Source organism: Pangasianodon hypophthalmus, chromosome 23 (assembly GCF_027358585.1).
Source record: "Pangasianodon hypophthalmus isolate fPanHyp1 chromosome 23, fPanHyp1.pri, whole genome shotgun sequence".
In the NCBI taxonomy this organism is placed as follows: domain Eukaryota; kingdom Metazoa; phylum Chordata; class Actinopteri; order Siluriformes; family Pangasiidae; genus Pangasianodon; species Pangasianodon hypophthalmus.
In genome coordinates, this window is record NC_069732.1 from 10256295 (window position 1) to 10274919 (window position 18625).

The 18625-nt window shown below is 41.5% G+C and overlaps 1 protein-coding gene across 1 annotated transcript in view; it reads right to left on the reverse strand.

Annotated features, from left to right (window-relative positions):
• The window catches only part of macf1a (microtubule actin crosslinking factor 1a), a 184710-nt gene that overhangs the window by 18002 nt on the left and 148083 nt on the right, over window positions 1-18625 (reverse strand). The window contains 15 exon segments of the mRNA XM_053228719.1: window positions 59-160; window positions 266-388; window positions 1369-1595; window positions 1724-1949; window positions 3852-4055; window positions 4185-4403; window positions 4653-4880; window positions 5529-5735; window positions 6001-6227; window positions 6310-6394; window positions 6544-6870; window positions 7345-7504; window positions 7657-7823; window positions 8131-8301; window positions 9424-9585. Coding sequence (XP_053084694.1) covers window positions 59-160; window positions 266-388; window positions 1369-1595; window positions 1724-1949; window positions 3852-4055; window positions 4185-4403; window positions 4653-4880; window positions 5529-5735; window positions 6001-6227; window positions 6310-6394; window positions 6544-6870; window positions 7345-7504; window positions 7657-7823; window positions 8131-8301; window positions 9424-9585 — 2835 coding nt within the window.

Genomic DNA, 18625 nt, shown 5'->3' on the forward strand with positions numbered 1-18625 from the left:
TTCTTTACATCAGTGTTGCATCAGTTAGTGGTTCAGTATCAGTGCCAGTGCCACCCACCTGTAGAGCGTCCTGGTACTGCACAGACGCTGTCATAGCCTCCTCCAGTTTCTCCATCCTCTCTCTCCATGTGCGGTTCAAGCCTTCCCAGGCAGCATTCATCTAGAGGAAAGGTAAAAGGTCACATTTTAAGCAAAAGGAAAATAAGTGGTTTTGGATGCATGTCCAGTGGGATTAAAAAAAGTCACTGGATGTTTCTGCTCTTACCTCATCGATGGTCTTCTTGACCTCTGGTTTCTCAGTTTCTCCACAAGCAAAGATGAGATCAGCACCCAGTGTGCGAACAATCTCCAGCTCCTCCCTCAGGCCGTCTGTCTCGGCTTTGATGGCCTGAGATCACAGAGAGGACACAGACAGTTAAGCTGAAGAAATGCAGAGAGTGTCATTTAATTTGCATTATGCTACTTATAAGCTATTTTTGCAAACTATAATATATTATGTTAAATAAAATATATTATAAAAAATATAATGAAAATAATTATATTAACCACTATATTTTGTTTACAGCTTAGTATTGATGTACTCCAGATCTTACCACTTAAGACTTTATAACAGTACAACTTTAACATTTATTTTAAAGAACCCAACCAATCTTATATAAATAATGATTGAAACAGAAGCCCCAAAACCCCTGAAAATTGCTTGAGGATCCTCTCATTTCATCTTACCTTAAAATAACTCTAGGCTTCACCTCTGTATTAAATAAAGAGGATGTGTAAAAAAAATATTGCTTGTGCTCATTACAGAAGTTGATATGAGCACCTAATATATGCTTAAATGGTTGTATTTTTTTAAATGGTTGTATGTTTTTTTTCTAAAAAATACATGGGTTGTTTTGGCTATAAATAACATCAGGAGCAATATTTGATTATTAACCCTAATAATAATAATAATAATAATATTAACCCTTCAGTAAACCCTCCATTATTAACTATAGTTATATTGTCCAACTGAAAGCACAAGTTTGCCTTTTGCATACAAAATTACAACGAAGAATTAAAATTTTATAGCAATTGTATATAATGGAAATTTAATAGCATAAGTAATAAAAGGGTCGAGCAGTGTATATTGAAACAAAAAATATCAATTTAATCATCTGTATCTCCCTTTCTGAATATAATATACATATTGTCTAATGATCTATGACTCCGCCCATTCTTCCTGACATATCTGATTTCAGCTCTGGAAACAAAGAGGGTTATGACAAAGCAACCCGTTTCCCTTCTTTCCCCATCCAGAAATGATTAGATATGCAAACCTTTGCACTAAGCTTTATACTCAGTACAATTCGCCTGCTGCATAAGACTTACTTCTGCTGCCTCTATCTGCTGCTTGATCAGTGATGGATCCACTCCAGGGTCCTCCAGTTCTTTCACAATCTCCTGAGAGTCTCGGAGCGTGCTCAGCAGGGCTGCCATATCAGCCCAGAACTTTCCAGCTAAGTCCAGCACATCCTGCAGTTTTCCCTCTCTCTCCTCTGCCCTCTGTCTGATCTCATCCCAGAGGGAGCGGAGCCTCAGGAGCCGAGAGCGCACCGCTGCAGGGACAGCAAAAACACATCACTTTGTACCTACAAATCTCAAACTTCACAGAAATGTCAGCACTATATATTTCAATACATTAAATCCACATATTCTTGTGGGTGTGCTGTTATGGAGCGCGCACCTTGAGCAGCAGGGTCGTCATGTGCTGCGCGGGTGATGAGCTCCTCCCCACGCGCACACAGGGCACTAAATGAGGGCAGCAGTTTGTCCAGCTCCAGCCCGGCCGCCCGGTGCTCTGCCAGCTGTTCACGGATCTTCTCCACCTCAGCTGCCACAGGAGGAGGCTGCCGCAAACGCTGCACTGCTCCCTCGAGGGTCTCCAACAGGGGGTCCATCTTATCATGGAACTGAATCAGAACAACAAAAAGAGGGTCAAGGATCAAATATACAGTGTACAATTATACTATTATACATGTATATTAATTCTATATGTCTGTGTATCTCTCTCTCTATGTCTCAGTCTGCCTTTCTGTCTATCTCTGTCTGTCCATCTCTCTCTTTTTCTCTGTCTCTCTTTGTCTCTGTTTCTGTCTGTCTCTTTCTCTTTCAGTCTGTGTCTGCCAGTTGGTCTGTCTGCCTCACATCCAGCTACTCTGCACTTTGTTTCCATTTTCTAAATTATTATATTTGATAGAGGAAAAGGTTAGACTAGCAGCCTAGGCTAGGATTATGCTCTACCACTAATGCTAGTACTGTAAGTGGTCCACAATTAATTATGGTGGAGACTCCCAATTTTCTCAAAATAAACATCCATATTGGCAATTCTTTAGAGACTGGCTGTGTCCCATATAGCACTGTACCATTCTAAACCATGCACCATTACAGGCATGGATACTGGTAAAGAATAGTACACAATTTTGACATACTATTTAGGATAACTGTATGCAACTTAAAAAATGAAATGAGGACAAGGGAAAGTGTTTGTCCAGGGACTAACAACAACAAACATTTTGGGAAGACAGGGACTCTATTTGGAGTTTATTCACAACTGTATAATTAATATTTTTCATTATTTTACATTCTGAGAACAAGGTTTTTACATTTCTAAAGATGCATGTTTATTTTTTCCCAAAACAACTGACAACTTTAATCAGATATATAGCTGCTTTTTTGCAGAATAACACCATGCATTTGAAGATTAGATGAAAGCCCCATAACATGCCAAATAACGTACAAAACACTAGTTTTATGCCTTTAAGATGGACATGGAGTTGCATAGTGAGTAATGGATTTCTTACCTCTGTCAGCTGTGGGTGTTGTAGAGAGCAGTGATGGTGAACACACAGCACATCCACAATGAGTGACAGGATGGAGGGATGGATTGCACAAACACATATGGGATGGAGAAAGTAAGGGGAGAACAACAAGAAGATGCAACAAGCCAAGGAAAGTGGTGGAGTAATAGAGGGACGAAAGCAGTAAGTGAACACCAGGTGCATGATGGAGGAAGGTGGAATTTGAATGAGAGGCAAGTGCAGAGACGAGTGCAGTAACAGTACGATACAATTAAAGGGATGGGGTGGAGAAACAATACAATGTGTTAATAAAATGACATGCAAACAAGCCAGCAAGCATATCAATAACAAACATTCAGCCAAGTGCTGATGTGATATAATTTCAATAATGACTATGAGTAAGTCAAATGTAGCAGATAGATATTGTAAAAGTAAAACTATAAAGAAATAGCAATGTGGTTGTAACAACACAAGATAATGGAAATATGATGAACTCTAACCTATGACTGCAACCATTATTTTGATAATAAACTATTTACGGGATGGTAATGTTTAGTTTTTTTAATTTAAGGTTGAACAATTAATTAATCAATAAGTATTGTATAAAGTTAAAAACAGTTTGTATAATGTAATTAAATTTGGGTGATACTACAATATAGTTAAAATTAATGAATACTTTCCTCAATTATTAAAATAAAAGTTTCCTCATTTAAGGAAGCTTTCATTGTTAATCTATGAATGAATTAATTTTTACACCATCAAATCTCAATCCCAGTCCTAGGGACCCACTGCCCTGCACAGCATCAAGTTTTATCTGTTCCCAATATGCTGATAATGAGCTGAGAAGCGGCTGCACTGGCTCAGGTCATGTGTATTGGAAGCAGAGAAGAGTAGTTTATTATCAAACCTTAAATTAATGTTACCATAATTTCCCCTAGGGAACTAAACAGAACACTTTCAGTGTTATAGGTAGCTGGACTGCAATGCAGACATGCAAACAGTAAGAACACACACCTGTGCAGACTGAGAGAAGGCCTCATCCAGTGCTGCAGCTCGACCTTTGACATCCTCTTTGATGGCCAGGTAGCGGTGTTCCGCCTCGCTGTAGCGCTGTCTCAGCGTCGCCCCCTCCTGGGCACTTAGCTCAGCCAACTGTGGGCCAATCTTCAGCAGCTTGTCAATGTGGGGCTTGTGCTCAGCTATAGACTCTCTCAGCAGCTGCAGTAGAGCAGGGGTTGGATGAGAATGAGTGTAAAAATAACTACTGATATATATTAACGATACAAAGAAATTAACTCTATGGCAAAATTAAAACTTTTTTAATTGCACTGAAAAACACATACTGACCCTCATCTGGTCCTGCTGTTGTCGGAGAGCCTCGGTATCAATGGCAGGAGGAGGCAGCTGGGTAATCAGGGCCTCTGTCTCACCCAGCCATGGGTCCAGCTCCTCGTATGTCTCCCAGAAGCGGGCAACCAGCACCTGAGCCTGTTCCAGTGCTGAGAATCGTTCGGCATGGTTCTGACTCACTGCCTCATAGCGAGTACTCAGTGAATCCGTTTTTACCTACAGGGCCATTAGGGATGTGGCTTTATTTGGTTTCTCATGAGCCATTAATGTGAATGTCATTTGCAAACTATTGACTATTGTTATAAGAGTCGCACTGTACTTATACATTAAGAATTTACATTTATCATAGAACAAAAAAGAGAGAAGCAAGAAAGAAAAAGAAACAACTGCTCAGTCCAAAATTGTGGCACAATGCTCCATACCTCTCTCTCACTCTCTCTCACTCTCTCTCTTTTCCTCTCTTACCTTCAGTGCTTCTCTCTGCTGCTCATTGCAGCTCTCCAGGATATCCTCTCGTGTGTGGAGGAGCTGGTCCACTGTGTCCTTGTGGCGGATGATGTCGATGTTGAAGGCTCTCTGGACTTGGAGCTGAGCCACGGTCACGTCAGGTTCCAGACTCAGTGGCCCCAGGGAGGCCAACTTCCTCTCTGTCTCCCCCACCCACGCCAGTTCCGCATCCACAGCCTCCTCATACTGCGACACAATTGTTTCTTAACTGAATATTGTCACTTTCTTATAGACAAGCTCTCAGTTTCAGAGATAAAATTCACAAAAATGAATCATTTTAAATAAATAGTATTACATTTGGAGAACAGGGGTTTTTGTATTTTTCAGCCTTAAAAACAAAGCATTACTGATACTGGCTATGTTTACATGAAAAATTTACATCAATGGCAATTAATTTATTTTTCACTGCAGATGCAGAACAATCTGTTTATATGTATACTAAGCTCAGCAATCCAATGAAAATCTTCAGTCCAAGAGTATAGTAAGGTCAGCAGGTTACCAGAGGATTCAGTTGCCTTAACTGCATTTATAAATATTAAATTACATCAGCCTTGGCAAAACAAAGGCCAAACCACCTACTATTCAGCTTTGTAATAATAGTCTAAAATAGTTTAAATGTGTAAAAAGAACAACTTCATTTATTTATTAATTTAATTTAATTTTTGCAGCCACTCTGTTGGTCAGTGCTCATTGTGCTGCAAATTCTCATATGCAGAAGATTCTTATTATGAAAGTAACCAGATACAAAGGTTTACATGATGATTATTTTGTCAGTTTAATGGATTATTAAAACAGATTAACCACTTATTTTACCACATTAAAAGGATTTAGTACCTGCTGCGACCTCTGGATGGCTGCTTGCACAAGCTGCACTCTTTGTGTAATGGTCTCGTCGGCCTGTCGGTAGCGCTGGTTGGCATCGGCCACGAGACGGTCCAGACCTTCACGTGCTCGCCAAGGCACCAGGTCCAGCAGAGCACTGCCCACCTCATTAACTGTGTCCAGAATGAGCCGCTTCTCAGCCGACACACATTTCAAGTCCTGTGACAAAGTGCACACGCATAAATGAGAAGTAAGCTTTACCTATAAAAATTTAAATAAACCAACTATGTGTACGTAACAATTACATTAAAGGCCTAAATCTCACAGAGTCAGGTGCACCAACAAGGATGAGATTAAAGAGAGTTTTGAACTAATCAAGGATTTACTTAGCTATGTTTTATTCAAATTCTTTTAATTTGTTTTAATATTTCAATTGATTTTATTTTTTTTATATAGTTATGAAAAATCATAAAAACCATTATACCTTCTGTCTCTCTTGATAGGCTGGCGTTGTGTCTGGCTCCATGTTATTAAGCTCTGCCTCCACAGAGTCGAGCCACTGGTTGAGGTCCTCGTGGGCACTGGCAAATCGGGTGGCGAGCTGCAGTGCCTGCTCCAGGTTACGGAGTGCTTTGCTGCTGCCTGCTGTCATCTCTGCATATCGGCTCTTTATTCCATCCAGCTTCTCCTGGATAAGAAGCACTTCTTCACCTAACACACAGCAAGAAGAGAGTCAGAACAATAAGAACTATAACAATAAGCAACCAAGAGAGTGCAGGAGTGCTCTTGGTACCTGTGGTCTGTTTCAGCAAAGCCTGTCCATTCTTAATGGCCTGGTCCACTGTCTTCTTCCGACTCACAATCTCCTCATTCAGAGACTATGAGAGACCAAGTAATAAAATGTCACAAATCTGAAGTTCACTTTTTAATTTGTTACATACAAAAAGATCAGAGATTTTTTCCTATTGCCATAAATTATACGAGGAACCAAATCTACTGCATCCGTAAAATGCCTCGCTTGTCCTACCAGAGTGTACTTGTGCTGCTCAGCCAGCAGCTCGGGCTGGTAGCTCTGCACTGAGACTTCGGCCAGGCGCTGGGCCACCTCAGCCAGCCAGTTCAGCACCTCCACCTCCTCCTCCCCAAACAGCTGTGCATTGGCCAGGGCCTGCTCCAACATGGCCGCTCGCCGAGAGCACCAATTACGCAGCTCTGTGTGCCCGCTGCGCACTGCTACCACTCGCTCACTGAGCCAATCACGGTCTGCTGCACAGCTGAGAGGGGAGAGAGATTGGCCAAGGGCCTCTAGATGGTCCACCTCTTTTTCCCGAGACAACACCTCCTCTTGGAGGGCCTGGGGTTTTGCCCGCAGATGAATAAGAAAGGGATGGGGAGAGATGGCATGGGGAAAAAAAGAAAAAGACAAAACAAAAGAAAAATGACCAAAAGAAAAATGAAAACAGAAATCCTAATGACTGAAAAATACTAATAAACAAGAGTTAAATCAAATATAATGAAAACATGGTATAGATAAGATATAAATATAAAAAACAAATGGACATTAAACAACAAATAAACCACAAAAATGAAAGAGATCACAGACATAAATAAAATGGACAGGGGGTGGTGTACAGGCTGGGCTTGATTAAGAGTTTTACCAACTTTCCTTGGCAAATTTCCTACACCTTGGGTATTAGAAGATGCAAGGTGCTGCATACTCTAGGCTGTTCATTTCTATTTTTTGGTGATAATCTTCTAGGAAAAGAAAGCAGAGCTTTTTTCTTGCGGTTGACGACAGCAGTGTCTCCATGGCGGTGGTGTACTGTACCTTGTGACGGCTGATTTGCTGGCTAATTTTGGAGGCCTGGGTTCCCATGGGCTCAGCGGAGCTCAGGCGTCTCTCTGTGGCACTCAGCCACTCTCCCAAAGGCTCCACTGACTCATGGAACTGCAGAGCGAGAACCTGCAGCTCCTCCAGCTGACGTTGCCTGCGAGAGGAAAGAAGGCTCAGTGTATGTGAAATAATTATTTTAATTTAAAGAGGATGGCTTGAAGTGTATGTACTCATTGTCACATTTCAATCAAGAGTCAGATATTTGACTTGTTTCTAATTGAATCTTCAGGTGATGTGCACTCTCACCTGGCACTGGCCTTCTCTATAAGATCTGTCCATCGTTCTCTCAAACTTCGCAGCTGTCTCTGGATCTTTTCTCTGTCTTGTGTCTCTGCTGTGGCTGCAATGCGCTCGCCTTCACCCCGGATCATCTCTACCGTCCCACGCCGGTCATCCAGCAACCGCTGCAGCAGCTGCCGAAACCAACACCACAACACAAATTCAGTTTCATTCACAATACAAAAAAGCAAAATTCCCTACAAAGTGTCAATCAAATTTAGCACCAATCAACTGCACACAACTTCATGTCTTTGACCACAAACTGAAGGGGCTAATATTGTATACTATTTATATAATAATATACATAAAAAACTAAAATATACAAGACAGTTTTGTTTTATAAGGGTTATTAACATACTGTTTGAATGTATTACGTAATTACACTAAGTGACTTATCTTTAAAATAAATAACCTTCACTTCTGTCATTGGGGAAACCTCACCTTCTGTTCTTGTATTTGTGCTTTAACCACACGGTACTCAGCTGATGGAGGCTTCTGATTGGCTATCAGCTCCTCTGTGTCACTTAACCAGCTTAACAGAGGTTCCAGAGCATCTTGAAACTTCCCACAATGCAGAAGGGCTTCCTGGAGCTGAGCAATTCTCTCGGCGACCTAAAGAAACATCCCAAAATTCCAATTGTATACTCCTAATGGTTTAAACCAGCAATTCTCAATCAGTGATCTGAGCCACTTAAATGTGGCCACCAACCATGACACAACTGCTTTGTCCATTAACATGCATTTGTTCTTCCAGTTGGTTTTTTAATGCATGAAGTGTGAAAAACATGAGCCAGGAAAAAAGTCACATGGAGTTGATCTTCAGACAGCATAAGGTGTCTCATTGACAGTATAATACAGTTGGTTGCTCATCCAGAGTTAGGAATGCAATATACAGTTCAATTCACTTCAGTTTTATTTATATAGCCACAATATATTATTATATTTATACACTGTCACAAAGCAGCTTTACAGAAATCCAGATACAAAATTTAAATTTATCCCTAATAAGCAAGCCAGAGGTGACAATGGCAAGGGAAAAACTCCCTGAGGTGATAAGATGAAAAAACCTCGAGAGGAACTAGACTCAAAAGGAAACCCACCTTCATCCTGAGTTAAGTGAACAAGTTTGCAAACCCTTACTTCATAATGATGAAACCAACAGGAACTTAAATCTGTATTACAGATGTTCCTTTACTTTCAGAAGTGAATGTTGAGATATTAATAATTATACTTCTGAAAGTGATATAAATGTTGGCTTTTATTCCACTTGCACATGAGGCTGTTTCAGTTCTATTGGTGCTTGTTTGAATTTCTGAAAACCTAGCTGACATTTTTCCCCCAGTGTCTTTGTATATAAATTTCTTTTGTTTATGAATGAAACATATTGCTTTAGATCTGTGAGAGCTATATCTCACTAAGCCCTAAGCAAACTGTATGAACCTGTTTACTTTACTTTACTTTGTCCAGTACTATTTAAGGCATGAATACAAGTGTTGACTGTTGAGCCATTAGACACCTTAATGAGGCTCATTCATATAATTTAAGTAGAGCATGTCCATGGGGATGCAAAATTTTAGTTTGCCAATAAAAATAACTGCTGACTTAGATTCTGGTGAACTTGCCATGCTGCGAGTTCTCAACCGGAAAATAGCAGTAAACAAACAAACAAACAAAACAAACAAACAAAAAATGCTCTAGTAGGCCTGTGACATAATTTAAGAGTGTACGTCATACCCTTTTGTTGAGGGAGTTCCAGTGCAGGTTGGTGGTTTCCAGGTCATGCTCCAGAGCCTGTGTGTCTGTGTGTTTAGCTGCACTCTGGATTAGCCCCTGTCCCACAGCATTCACGTAGTGCAGTTTGGGCTGGATGCTGTCTACCTGCTCTCGCTCCACAGCCTGCACACACACACCAGACAGAGAAAATGGAGGACGAGTACCTAATGCACATTATGCACACTTTCCAGCAGCAACATTATGAAGGTGGTAAAGTGCTTAAAAATTAAAGAGCATTTACTTTGCCTCCACTCAAAAAACAAATACAGGGCTTCAACTCAGTACAATAGTACTCTTTAAATCTCCAAGGACACTAAACCACAATACTTAATCAGAGACTCAGAGACAGTATATTAGTGGTTTGCACACAAGGACAGCCACAAAACAAAAAAAAAGACCATCAGCACCAAAACTGGGAGCTGTGGGGATAAATGGAAAATGAGAATAAGAAAGTGGAGTAAATTTAAACCCCTAAGCTTAGAGAGTACAGGATCCCTTACACATCCACTCATGTACATGTAGGCAAATGAAACAGCTACTGATGGCCTTGTGTTTCAGGGGTGCTTTGATGTCCTATCAATTTGATCATGTTTTTGATAATGTGTTAATCATACTACTTAAGTGGAGAAAAGAAGAATTCTTGATAGAGATTAAGAAATAACAAGTCAGCATCTGTCCCATATTTGGAAAATCCTGTTTTCATTGCAGCATGTGAAACCATTCAGACACAGCTGTTTTGCAGAGAAGGCCGAGTTTGTGCCTCAAACAGGATATCTGTCGTTCTCAATAACAATGAGCTACAGCCATGAGCCACCACACCCTCTCCCCAACAAAGTGTGTGTGCTTAAGTTTATGTATGCTTGCTGTCTGTGTGCAAGAGAGAGATGGTCCTTTTTTTGTTAATGCTTTTATTAGCATTAGCTTTTATTAGCTTTTACTTATTTTGTCTCTTATGTTTGTCCACTCAGAGCTGGTGCTTGCGGACGGTCCAGCTAACATGGAATCATCTATTCTTCACTTCTCTTAAATCATGATTTTCTGTTTTCCCTCAATCTATCTCAGGCCAGCTCAGGGCAGAAGACACTTCAGGCCCTTGACTATAGTGCAGCAGAGCTCTGGAAAATATCTGACATGCCTCTCATTCCTTTTCGAATCTCTGAACGTGCCAGTAAGCTGGTCAGTCTCGCACACTGTGTTCAACTTCCCTCATTATCCATGTTTCTTCTTTTACAAACAATTTTGCCAAACTCCTCTTTTGTTCCTCACAATGTCTCTACATCTCACTCTTTTACTCCTGGCTACTTTCCTGCCCAATGCCAATCCACATCTCTATCCATTCCAGTCTTTATTTTTTTGTTTCTCTTTTAGTCCAAACCACAAGCCTGAGTTATAGTGCTGACAAAAGGTCAGCTGCATCAGAGCAAAGCAGTGTTAAATTACATAGGTTACATCATTCTCTCCCAAAATATTCAAGATTGTTTCATTTTTCATCAGATTTCATAGTTCATCATGGAAATAGTATTATTTAGAGCTGTGCCTGAGTCTCAAACAGAAGGTTAGAGAAAGAGAGAAAGAGGCAAAGAGAAAAACAATGAGAGAGATAAGTACAAAAAAATGCAAAGTGAAGCCAGAGTTAAAATGGCCACCTTCCATTTAGTGACTTTATCACTCAAACACTATCACTACAGCCGTCTCTGACAATTAATTACGCCGCCCAACACCCCCCCACCCACCCCCACCCCCACGCGCACACGCACACACCCACACCCACACCCAACACATGGATCTAATGAAAATGCATATGCAATAATGAAACCAATAATGACAATATAATATTTCAAGATGACATGGGATGACAAAACACATTAGAGAACATACCTGAGCATATTAGTTTTTCTTGAATAAGTGAAAGACTGTCTCCCCCAGTTCCCTGATCATGTTTCCCCTCTCATTTCTCCCTATACTCTTCTATAGCCTTCTTAATTCTCAGTTAATTACCTTCATTTTTAACTTTTCTTTCCTTTTTTAGGCCACAGGCTAAGTTCAATTTCAGTTCTGACCTAAAAATACAAATCTTTAGCTCATTAACTCAAAAACAAGCAGACTTATAAATAATGTCAACTCATAAGATGTTCTGTCATTTGAAAGTTCAGGAATAAAAAGTTATATGGCTCCAGTAAATAGGCAAATTATCACTCTACACATTGGAACAATGAGTCAAATATTTGAATAGTTTGAGTATATTCAATAATTACATCTGTACTGAGGGGGTCCATGGAATTTGTCTTAAAGTTAGAAGAGTCCCTGGCTGCAAATTTTTGATAACCCGTTTTAGATGGTTGTTTCTGTTAAATAATACTGAGCCAAAAGGTTTAGAATCCCAATGCATGAGTTCATATCTGGCTGAGAGCTTTGCTATTGTTGAACTTGTGCTGAACTGTGTGATTATGTGTTTATGAGTGTGTGCATGTGGTTGTCAGGCTTGAAGCCCTGCCCTTTCTTTGTCCCTTGCAGTCTCCTGACACAGGTGCTTCCCACAAGCAGTCTTTCAGTGCCATCATTTTCAAAACAGTCAAATATTCCTGCATTATCATTTACCATAACACAGGCTCTCTTTCTGATGACCTGCTCATCCCTTTCTATACAGGTTGCTTGTTTGTCTCTACTGCCACATGTTTACCTGCAATCCACCTTTGTACAGTACCACAGGTTTTGAGATGAGATCAGCTTTCCCCTGTCCCCTCCCTGGCTAACAGCTTTATCGCCCACTCTTATCATGAGCATTGCCAGGTGTTCAGCTATGGAGCCATTTTGTTCCATGAATGACTGGTCTGTGATCACGCCCCATCCTATCTCAAAACAGCCACAACTTAACTATGCAATTTCAGTGGTGATTGTTTCAACCCCAGAGTTTGCTTTAGCACATTTCATGCAATTCCTCTGAATTAGGTGCCTACCCCTCTGGTGTTGCAGGGGGAAGTTGAATCACAGAGCCCAGGGCTGATAAGCTTGGCACATTCTTATCATCTATTTATATTCTCAACAACATTTTACACTGTTTGTGTGTTACTGGCAACAGCTCCCCCCCCAAAAAAAAAATAAAATAAAATAACACCTCAGTGTTTATTTCTCACTTCCCTATATCAAAACCAAGGCCTTCATACTACAGCAAGGGGAGGGGTGCAGTTTGGGGGTTGTAGGTTTACAGCAGAAAAATGGGGAATGGAGATTTATAGTCAGTTTAGCTTTAGAGACAGACACTCCATAACAGATATGTTCTCTCAGCCTTTTTGTTCCTCTCCCAATAACCTGCAACAGATATTAAAAGTTTAAAAGTCAATTTGCTTGCTGATTCATGCTGGCCACTCAGAAATTATAATGCTCTCTGCCCATCACTGATAGGTGATTACATTTGGGGGACAAAAGAGGCAGTGACTCTGCAGAAAAGCAGACTTGCCCATGCTGAGCTATGGCTAAATGAAATGTGGATGGACAGCCAGGCTTGGCCATTACTTAGAACAAGTAATGTAATAACAGGAGCACATCAGGTCTACATCAGCCAGACTCATCACACACGCCACAGCAACCATAACACAGAGCAGACACCAGGCCAGTCACAGCAACCTAAGAGACTGTCAAACACCGACATATAGATTATTTCAAACTCGTAAGCAAAATAGCATCTGTATTGGTCTCTCATATACAAACCCGTTCTCTAGTTCTCCATCACTAAGACATTTGGAATATACAATGTCCTTCATGTGCACCACGAAGAAGCAATCAGAAACAAGTATCTGCACAAATGAGTGTTCATTTGTAACCAAGCTGCTAAATCACACAGATTTTCTATACATGAAACTACTGTACATCAGATAGCCATGCTCATTTTCAGGAAATAAAAAAAAAAAAAAAAAACAATTCACAAATGTAAACATGCTTCTGACCAAACACTCTGACCAAAAATTGTGGTTGCTAACTGAAGTCAAATTAAAATGTGCAACTGTTTGCATAAACCACATTAAGCAGTGCAAATACAGATCCATAATGTAGTCAAGGATGCACAATTACATGCAACCACTAACACAGAGAGGTAAGAAGGTGGACCTATACCTATTTACCTAACAAAACAAGTTTTTTGGCAGTAATGATACATGAAACTGAAATAGTACCATGGTAGTAGAAGTTCTAATAAACAGAAGGTATAAAAGTACAAGTAAGTTTCTTCTTGATAGTATAGTAATAGTAAACAGTACTGTATGTGCTTTGTTATTGGACCTATATCATATCTAACTAAAATAGATCAAGTAAAAATGGACCCGTTTCCCATTAAGATGTATATTACAATGGCCATTACCTCAGTGATAAAGATTGCTGATGCTGTCGTTTCCTCATCTGGATGCATCAATTGACAAGTGACGTCCTTTTCGTCACATGGTTCAGAAATTTCTTGTTCATACTGGTTTTCACTAAAAAGTCTATATAAGAGACCTGGTTCAAGTTGCTCCCACTGATCTTGACATGGGGGCACTGAAACTGGTCTTGACCCATCTGAGTCCCAGTCACTATCTTCATTCATCAACCCTAGAACAAAATCCACACCTGATTGGCTAGTCTCAGATTCTGAGTCCAAGTCTCGACAGTCCTCCCCAGCAGAACCCCCATCAGACACTAGAGGGAGACGTTCAGGAGCTGCCAGGTACACAAAACTATCAGAGGATAGAAAAGACCCCTCTTCTGGATCAGGGCAAGGTTTAGGAAGGGGACTAGGAGGAGTAGATTCCATAAGTGGGGATGGAGGACAGTCCTGAGAGTATTGTGATGGCATTGCCACTGCCAGGTAAACAAAGCTGTCAGTGGGAACAGATGAATCTGTATCTTTGTTGTCATGAGTTCCCACATTTGACTCCTTGTTTATAGTTGATTTGGAGATTGGGGAGTGGGGAGGAGATTGTTTGTTGTTTGAGGGTAGACTTACTAGAAGGGTTGAGGTATCAAATTTTGGGGGACTTGTAGTCCTCTGGCCCTCATGTGTTAGCTTGCGCTCAGGTACAGGCACGTCCTCACTAGCAAAAACCTTCTCAGCTACAGCTGAAAGTTCATTGTATGTCTTCATAACTAACAACGTCCCTTCTTCGTCAGAATTCAACTTAACTGAAACAGTGGGATCCAATTCCACATGATATTCCACATTACAGTTGCTGTCCTCAGTGTCCTTTCCTAAATTACTGTTTAAATCAGATGTTCCAAGAGACAGGTGTATTATGTCCTCATTTAAATTAGACTTACACATAACTAACTCATAGTCATTGTTTTCTTCATATAGTTTATCAGGACTTGGATATAGGTCTTTATGACTCATTGAGGTATGGACTACATGCACCTTGTCTTTCACCTCATCATCTAACTGCTCTTGTTCAGATAACACTCCACTGCCCAGGTCTGAATCAGTTTCTCTTCTTTCTGCTTGTGTTGTATCTGACAGAGTAGTTCTGTCCAGGTGGGATGTCTGAATTCCACTGGACTCAGATTCCAACAAAGGCTCATCCAAAGTGCATATATCAAGCATGGGTGTGGTGTGATCCTGTGGAAAGCTGGGGTTAGCATCACTATCATAATAGCTTTCACTAGCAGTCCAACTTTGAGTATCATCAGTATCCCTACTGGAAAGATTCTGGTCTGTTCCCGAACCAGATGGCTCAGTCTGATATTTCTCTAACTGGTTTATATGATCAGTGTTCTTTTTGAGGCCAGCTTTATCCCTGTTATACTCAACCTTATCCTCTCTCTCCTCCTCTTCTTCTTCTTCCACTCTGGGCAGGGTATGACATGCAACCAGGGGCTCAGAAGGGGTAGACCTTAAAGCTGATTCAAGACTAGATGCCTCCTTTCTTTCCTCCTCCTCAATACATTGTCTCTCCAATTCCAGAAAGAGGTCAACTGATCCATCCTCCGAACTTGGATAAGGAGAAACATTGGCAACCTCTGACCCTCCAAAACCTACTGGAGGGGTAAGAAGAGGCCTGTAATCTGAGGTACTGAGCTGTTGTGTCTCCCAGTCCTGCAGCTCAGATTCCTCCCCCTCTACTGTCCAGGAAATATTGCTTGTTTCATGGCTATCCAGCTTTAACACCACTTGCCAGTTCTTCTCCTCCATCTCTAGCTGTTCATTTTCTTCTCTCTCCTGCAACTGTTCTTTCTCCTCCTCCTCCAGCTCCTTCAAGATTCTGCGCTCATCTTCCTCAAAACGAAGTTCTGAAGCAGTCCGCTCTCTAAGTTCCCCAGTAAGCAGGGGCCATCCCAAAAGGCCTTCTGCACCCCCTTCTTGGCTGAGACATGGGGAGAGTGGTAGGCCCCCATAACTCAGTCCCTCCCCCTCTTGCAGGAAAGGTGAGGGGGGATCCAACAGGTACAATGACTCTTCATCCAGATCACTGTCCTCTCCTAGCAGAGGAGGCAAGGGTGGAAGAATTGCCAAGTTGTGAAGTGCTACCCCATGCCCAAATGACCTTTTTCCACCTCTTGTAGTACGAGGCCAGGTACGGGCTTTAGTGGGAGGACAAAATACAGGTTTCGGAGGTATCAGTGGGGCAGTATCCTGATCATACTCCAGGAATGGTGAGTCTCTCTCTGAGTCAGATGTTTTAGTTACTGCAATATTCCAGTGTTGTGGTTGTTCTTCTGACACACTTCTAACACAAAGTAAGGGAGTTGCTGTTGGCTTACTCTTGTCACCATTTCTCTCAACCTGCCTATGGATACCAGGGCTGGGTTGTGGAGAGCTAGCACTATCCTGCATTGTTTGGAATATAGGGGCAGTCTGTAAACCTGGTCTTTCTTTAGAAGGAGAAGGCATGGGCTTAATTTGTTTTGGGTGATGAGGGTGCAGCTTGGGGGACTCTTTATGCTTGATTGGATGTGGTGGATGAGAAGACACTGGGCTGATGGATGGAGTGAGGACTGGAGAGCTGGAGACCAGAGGGGTGTGAGGGCCACCTGAGAACACAGGAGAAGGACTGTAAGGAGGAAGAGGTGGGGTGGATATGGAGGAGGCTGGGGCAGTTAATAAGGAAGGTAATGGATGGAGAGGTGAAACTGGGATCCCTGCCCCAGATAAACGTTTCTCTCCACACTCGACAGGCGAAAGCTCTAACCGCTCAGCAAACTCAGGGTAAGTTGGAGGCATAAATGCTTTCCAGGAGCGCCGATTTGGATTATCTTTTTTGTCACCGACATGATGCCGCCTCTTGGTCACTACAGCTGCCCCAACAGCAGCTGAATTTGATGTAGGAATAATAATACTAGAGCCAACACCCCCTGCAGATGGCATGCTTTGAGGGTCACCAGTTAGCTTAAGAGCATCAAAAATCACTCTTTCATCTAACTTTTTTACCCCTGCATCAGCAGACCCCCCTCGTGCCACAAACACTCCACCAATGTCAGCTCCTAAAGTCCCATTGCTGGAAAGTGTGCTTCCTTCCCCTCCTCCAGAGCCCAAAGTGCTACGAGATGGCTGGCTAATCTTAGAGCCCTGGTCAATCTGCTCATTAATCCGCATAGTGTCATAGATGGAGCGCTGCGGCACATAGCAGTCCTCAATATATGCTTCCTCATCATCGCCCTTCTTAAGACACCTGGGATTTTGCCGCAAACAGTCTGGCCGGCTCAGAGGCTTCCCCATCCCATAAAAGCGTGCCCTCAAGGGGCTGGGACGGGGCACAAACTATTCCACAAATAAATCCTCCAAAGACAGTTTGCTGCTGAAATTACTAGTAGCTGAAGCCCTCAAGTCTTGGCTGTCCAATTACTTCTAATAAACATTGATCCACAAAATGTTAGGATACTTATAATCCAGGGCAAATAATCATAAGCACAGAAGGATTAGAGTCCATGGTTCTAATATACAATGTTATTCCTAATTTTTCCTGAATGGAGCGCATCAGGGAAAATGTCTCAGTCCAACTGACAAACATCTTCAGCAACATATTAATTAGTCTTTTTGTTTAAAAGGCATGCAAGCAAGTAGAAGTAGGAACATCAGTTATTAACTGTTTCAGAGGTCCAAAGTCCAGAATAGAGGAATAACATTCCATGTAGGTTGCATCCCCTTTGTTCTCTTTCTGACTTCAAAAGAGTCCACCTCTATCCATACATGTCCTTTACAATACTTTCCCCAACTTCCTTGCAGCTACTTCCTTTTGCGTCTCTCTGTCTCTACTGCAACAGGAAAATCAGAGACGTCTTAGTGACTTGAGCTGTTTCAAAGAGAGGCAATGAAAGGCTCCTTTTAAGGTGAGAACTCCATACTCTGTTGCATAAAAAGATGTTGAGGAAATGCAAAGTGTCCATCAAGTGATTTTGTCTCTCATCGTAATGTTCCTTCAAGCACATTCTACTCCCTTAAAAATAGTCTAGAATTCAGATTGGCACTGAGAACATTTTGTCTTAAAAATGTTTTTTATGTGTGTGTCCAGTCAGAAGACTGCCATGAAAATACTGCAGGAGACTCACTTGTCAGACAGTCGGTCGCTGTTTGTAAATTTCCCTTGTCCTCTTTTTAATCCAATAGAGCATATCTGTAAGACCAGCCCAAATCAGAGTTCAAAATATCTTGTTTTCATAGTTATTTTCTCCTTTCTGTAGTGACTGAATCTTGATACTTTAAATGAATGAAATCCACAGATTTTTTTAAGTCTATTTTGTCATTTCAAAAACAAGAACAAAAAACAGGGTATTAATCCTTTTCTCTGATTGCCTTCTATATTCCTCTTATCCAGAGTGCAGTGAAAATCTGTGAATCCAAATGACAGCCATGTCCAGAGGGGTTGAGTTAGAAGTTAGAAGGTAGGGAGAGGGTGAAGGTTTCAGCCTGATCCAGACAGCAGGGAGCAGAGAGTTGTGGGACTGTATCCAGAGGGCAGAGACGCAGACAGTACTTCACACCAAATGCACCCTTCCACTCGGGGCACTCTGCTTTTCAGACAATCCCCAGACACACTCCTTCTCATCCTATCTTCTTCTTTCTCAGATCTACATGAAAGCACAAGAAGATGCACGCAGGCACAGAGTTCTTCTTTTCCTCTTTTCTCCTCGTGCAGACTCTCTCACACTGTGTTCTCAGGCCACTGCGCTGCTGAAATGGTTTGCAGCTGCTAAAAAAATCTCC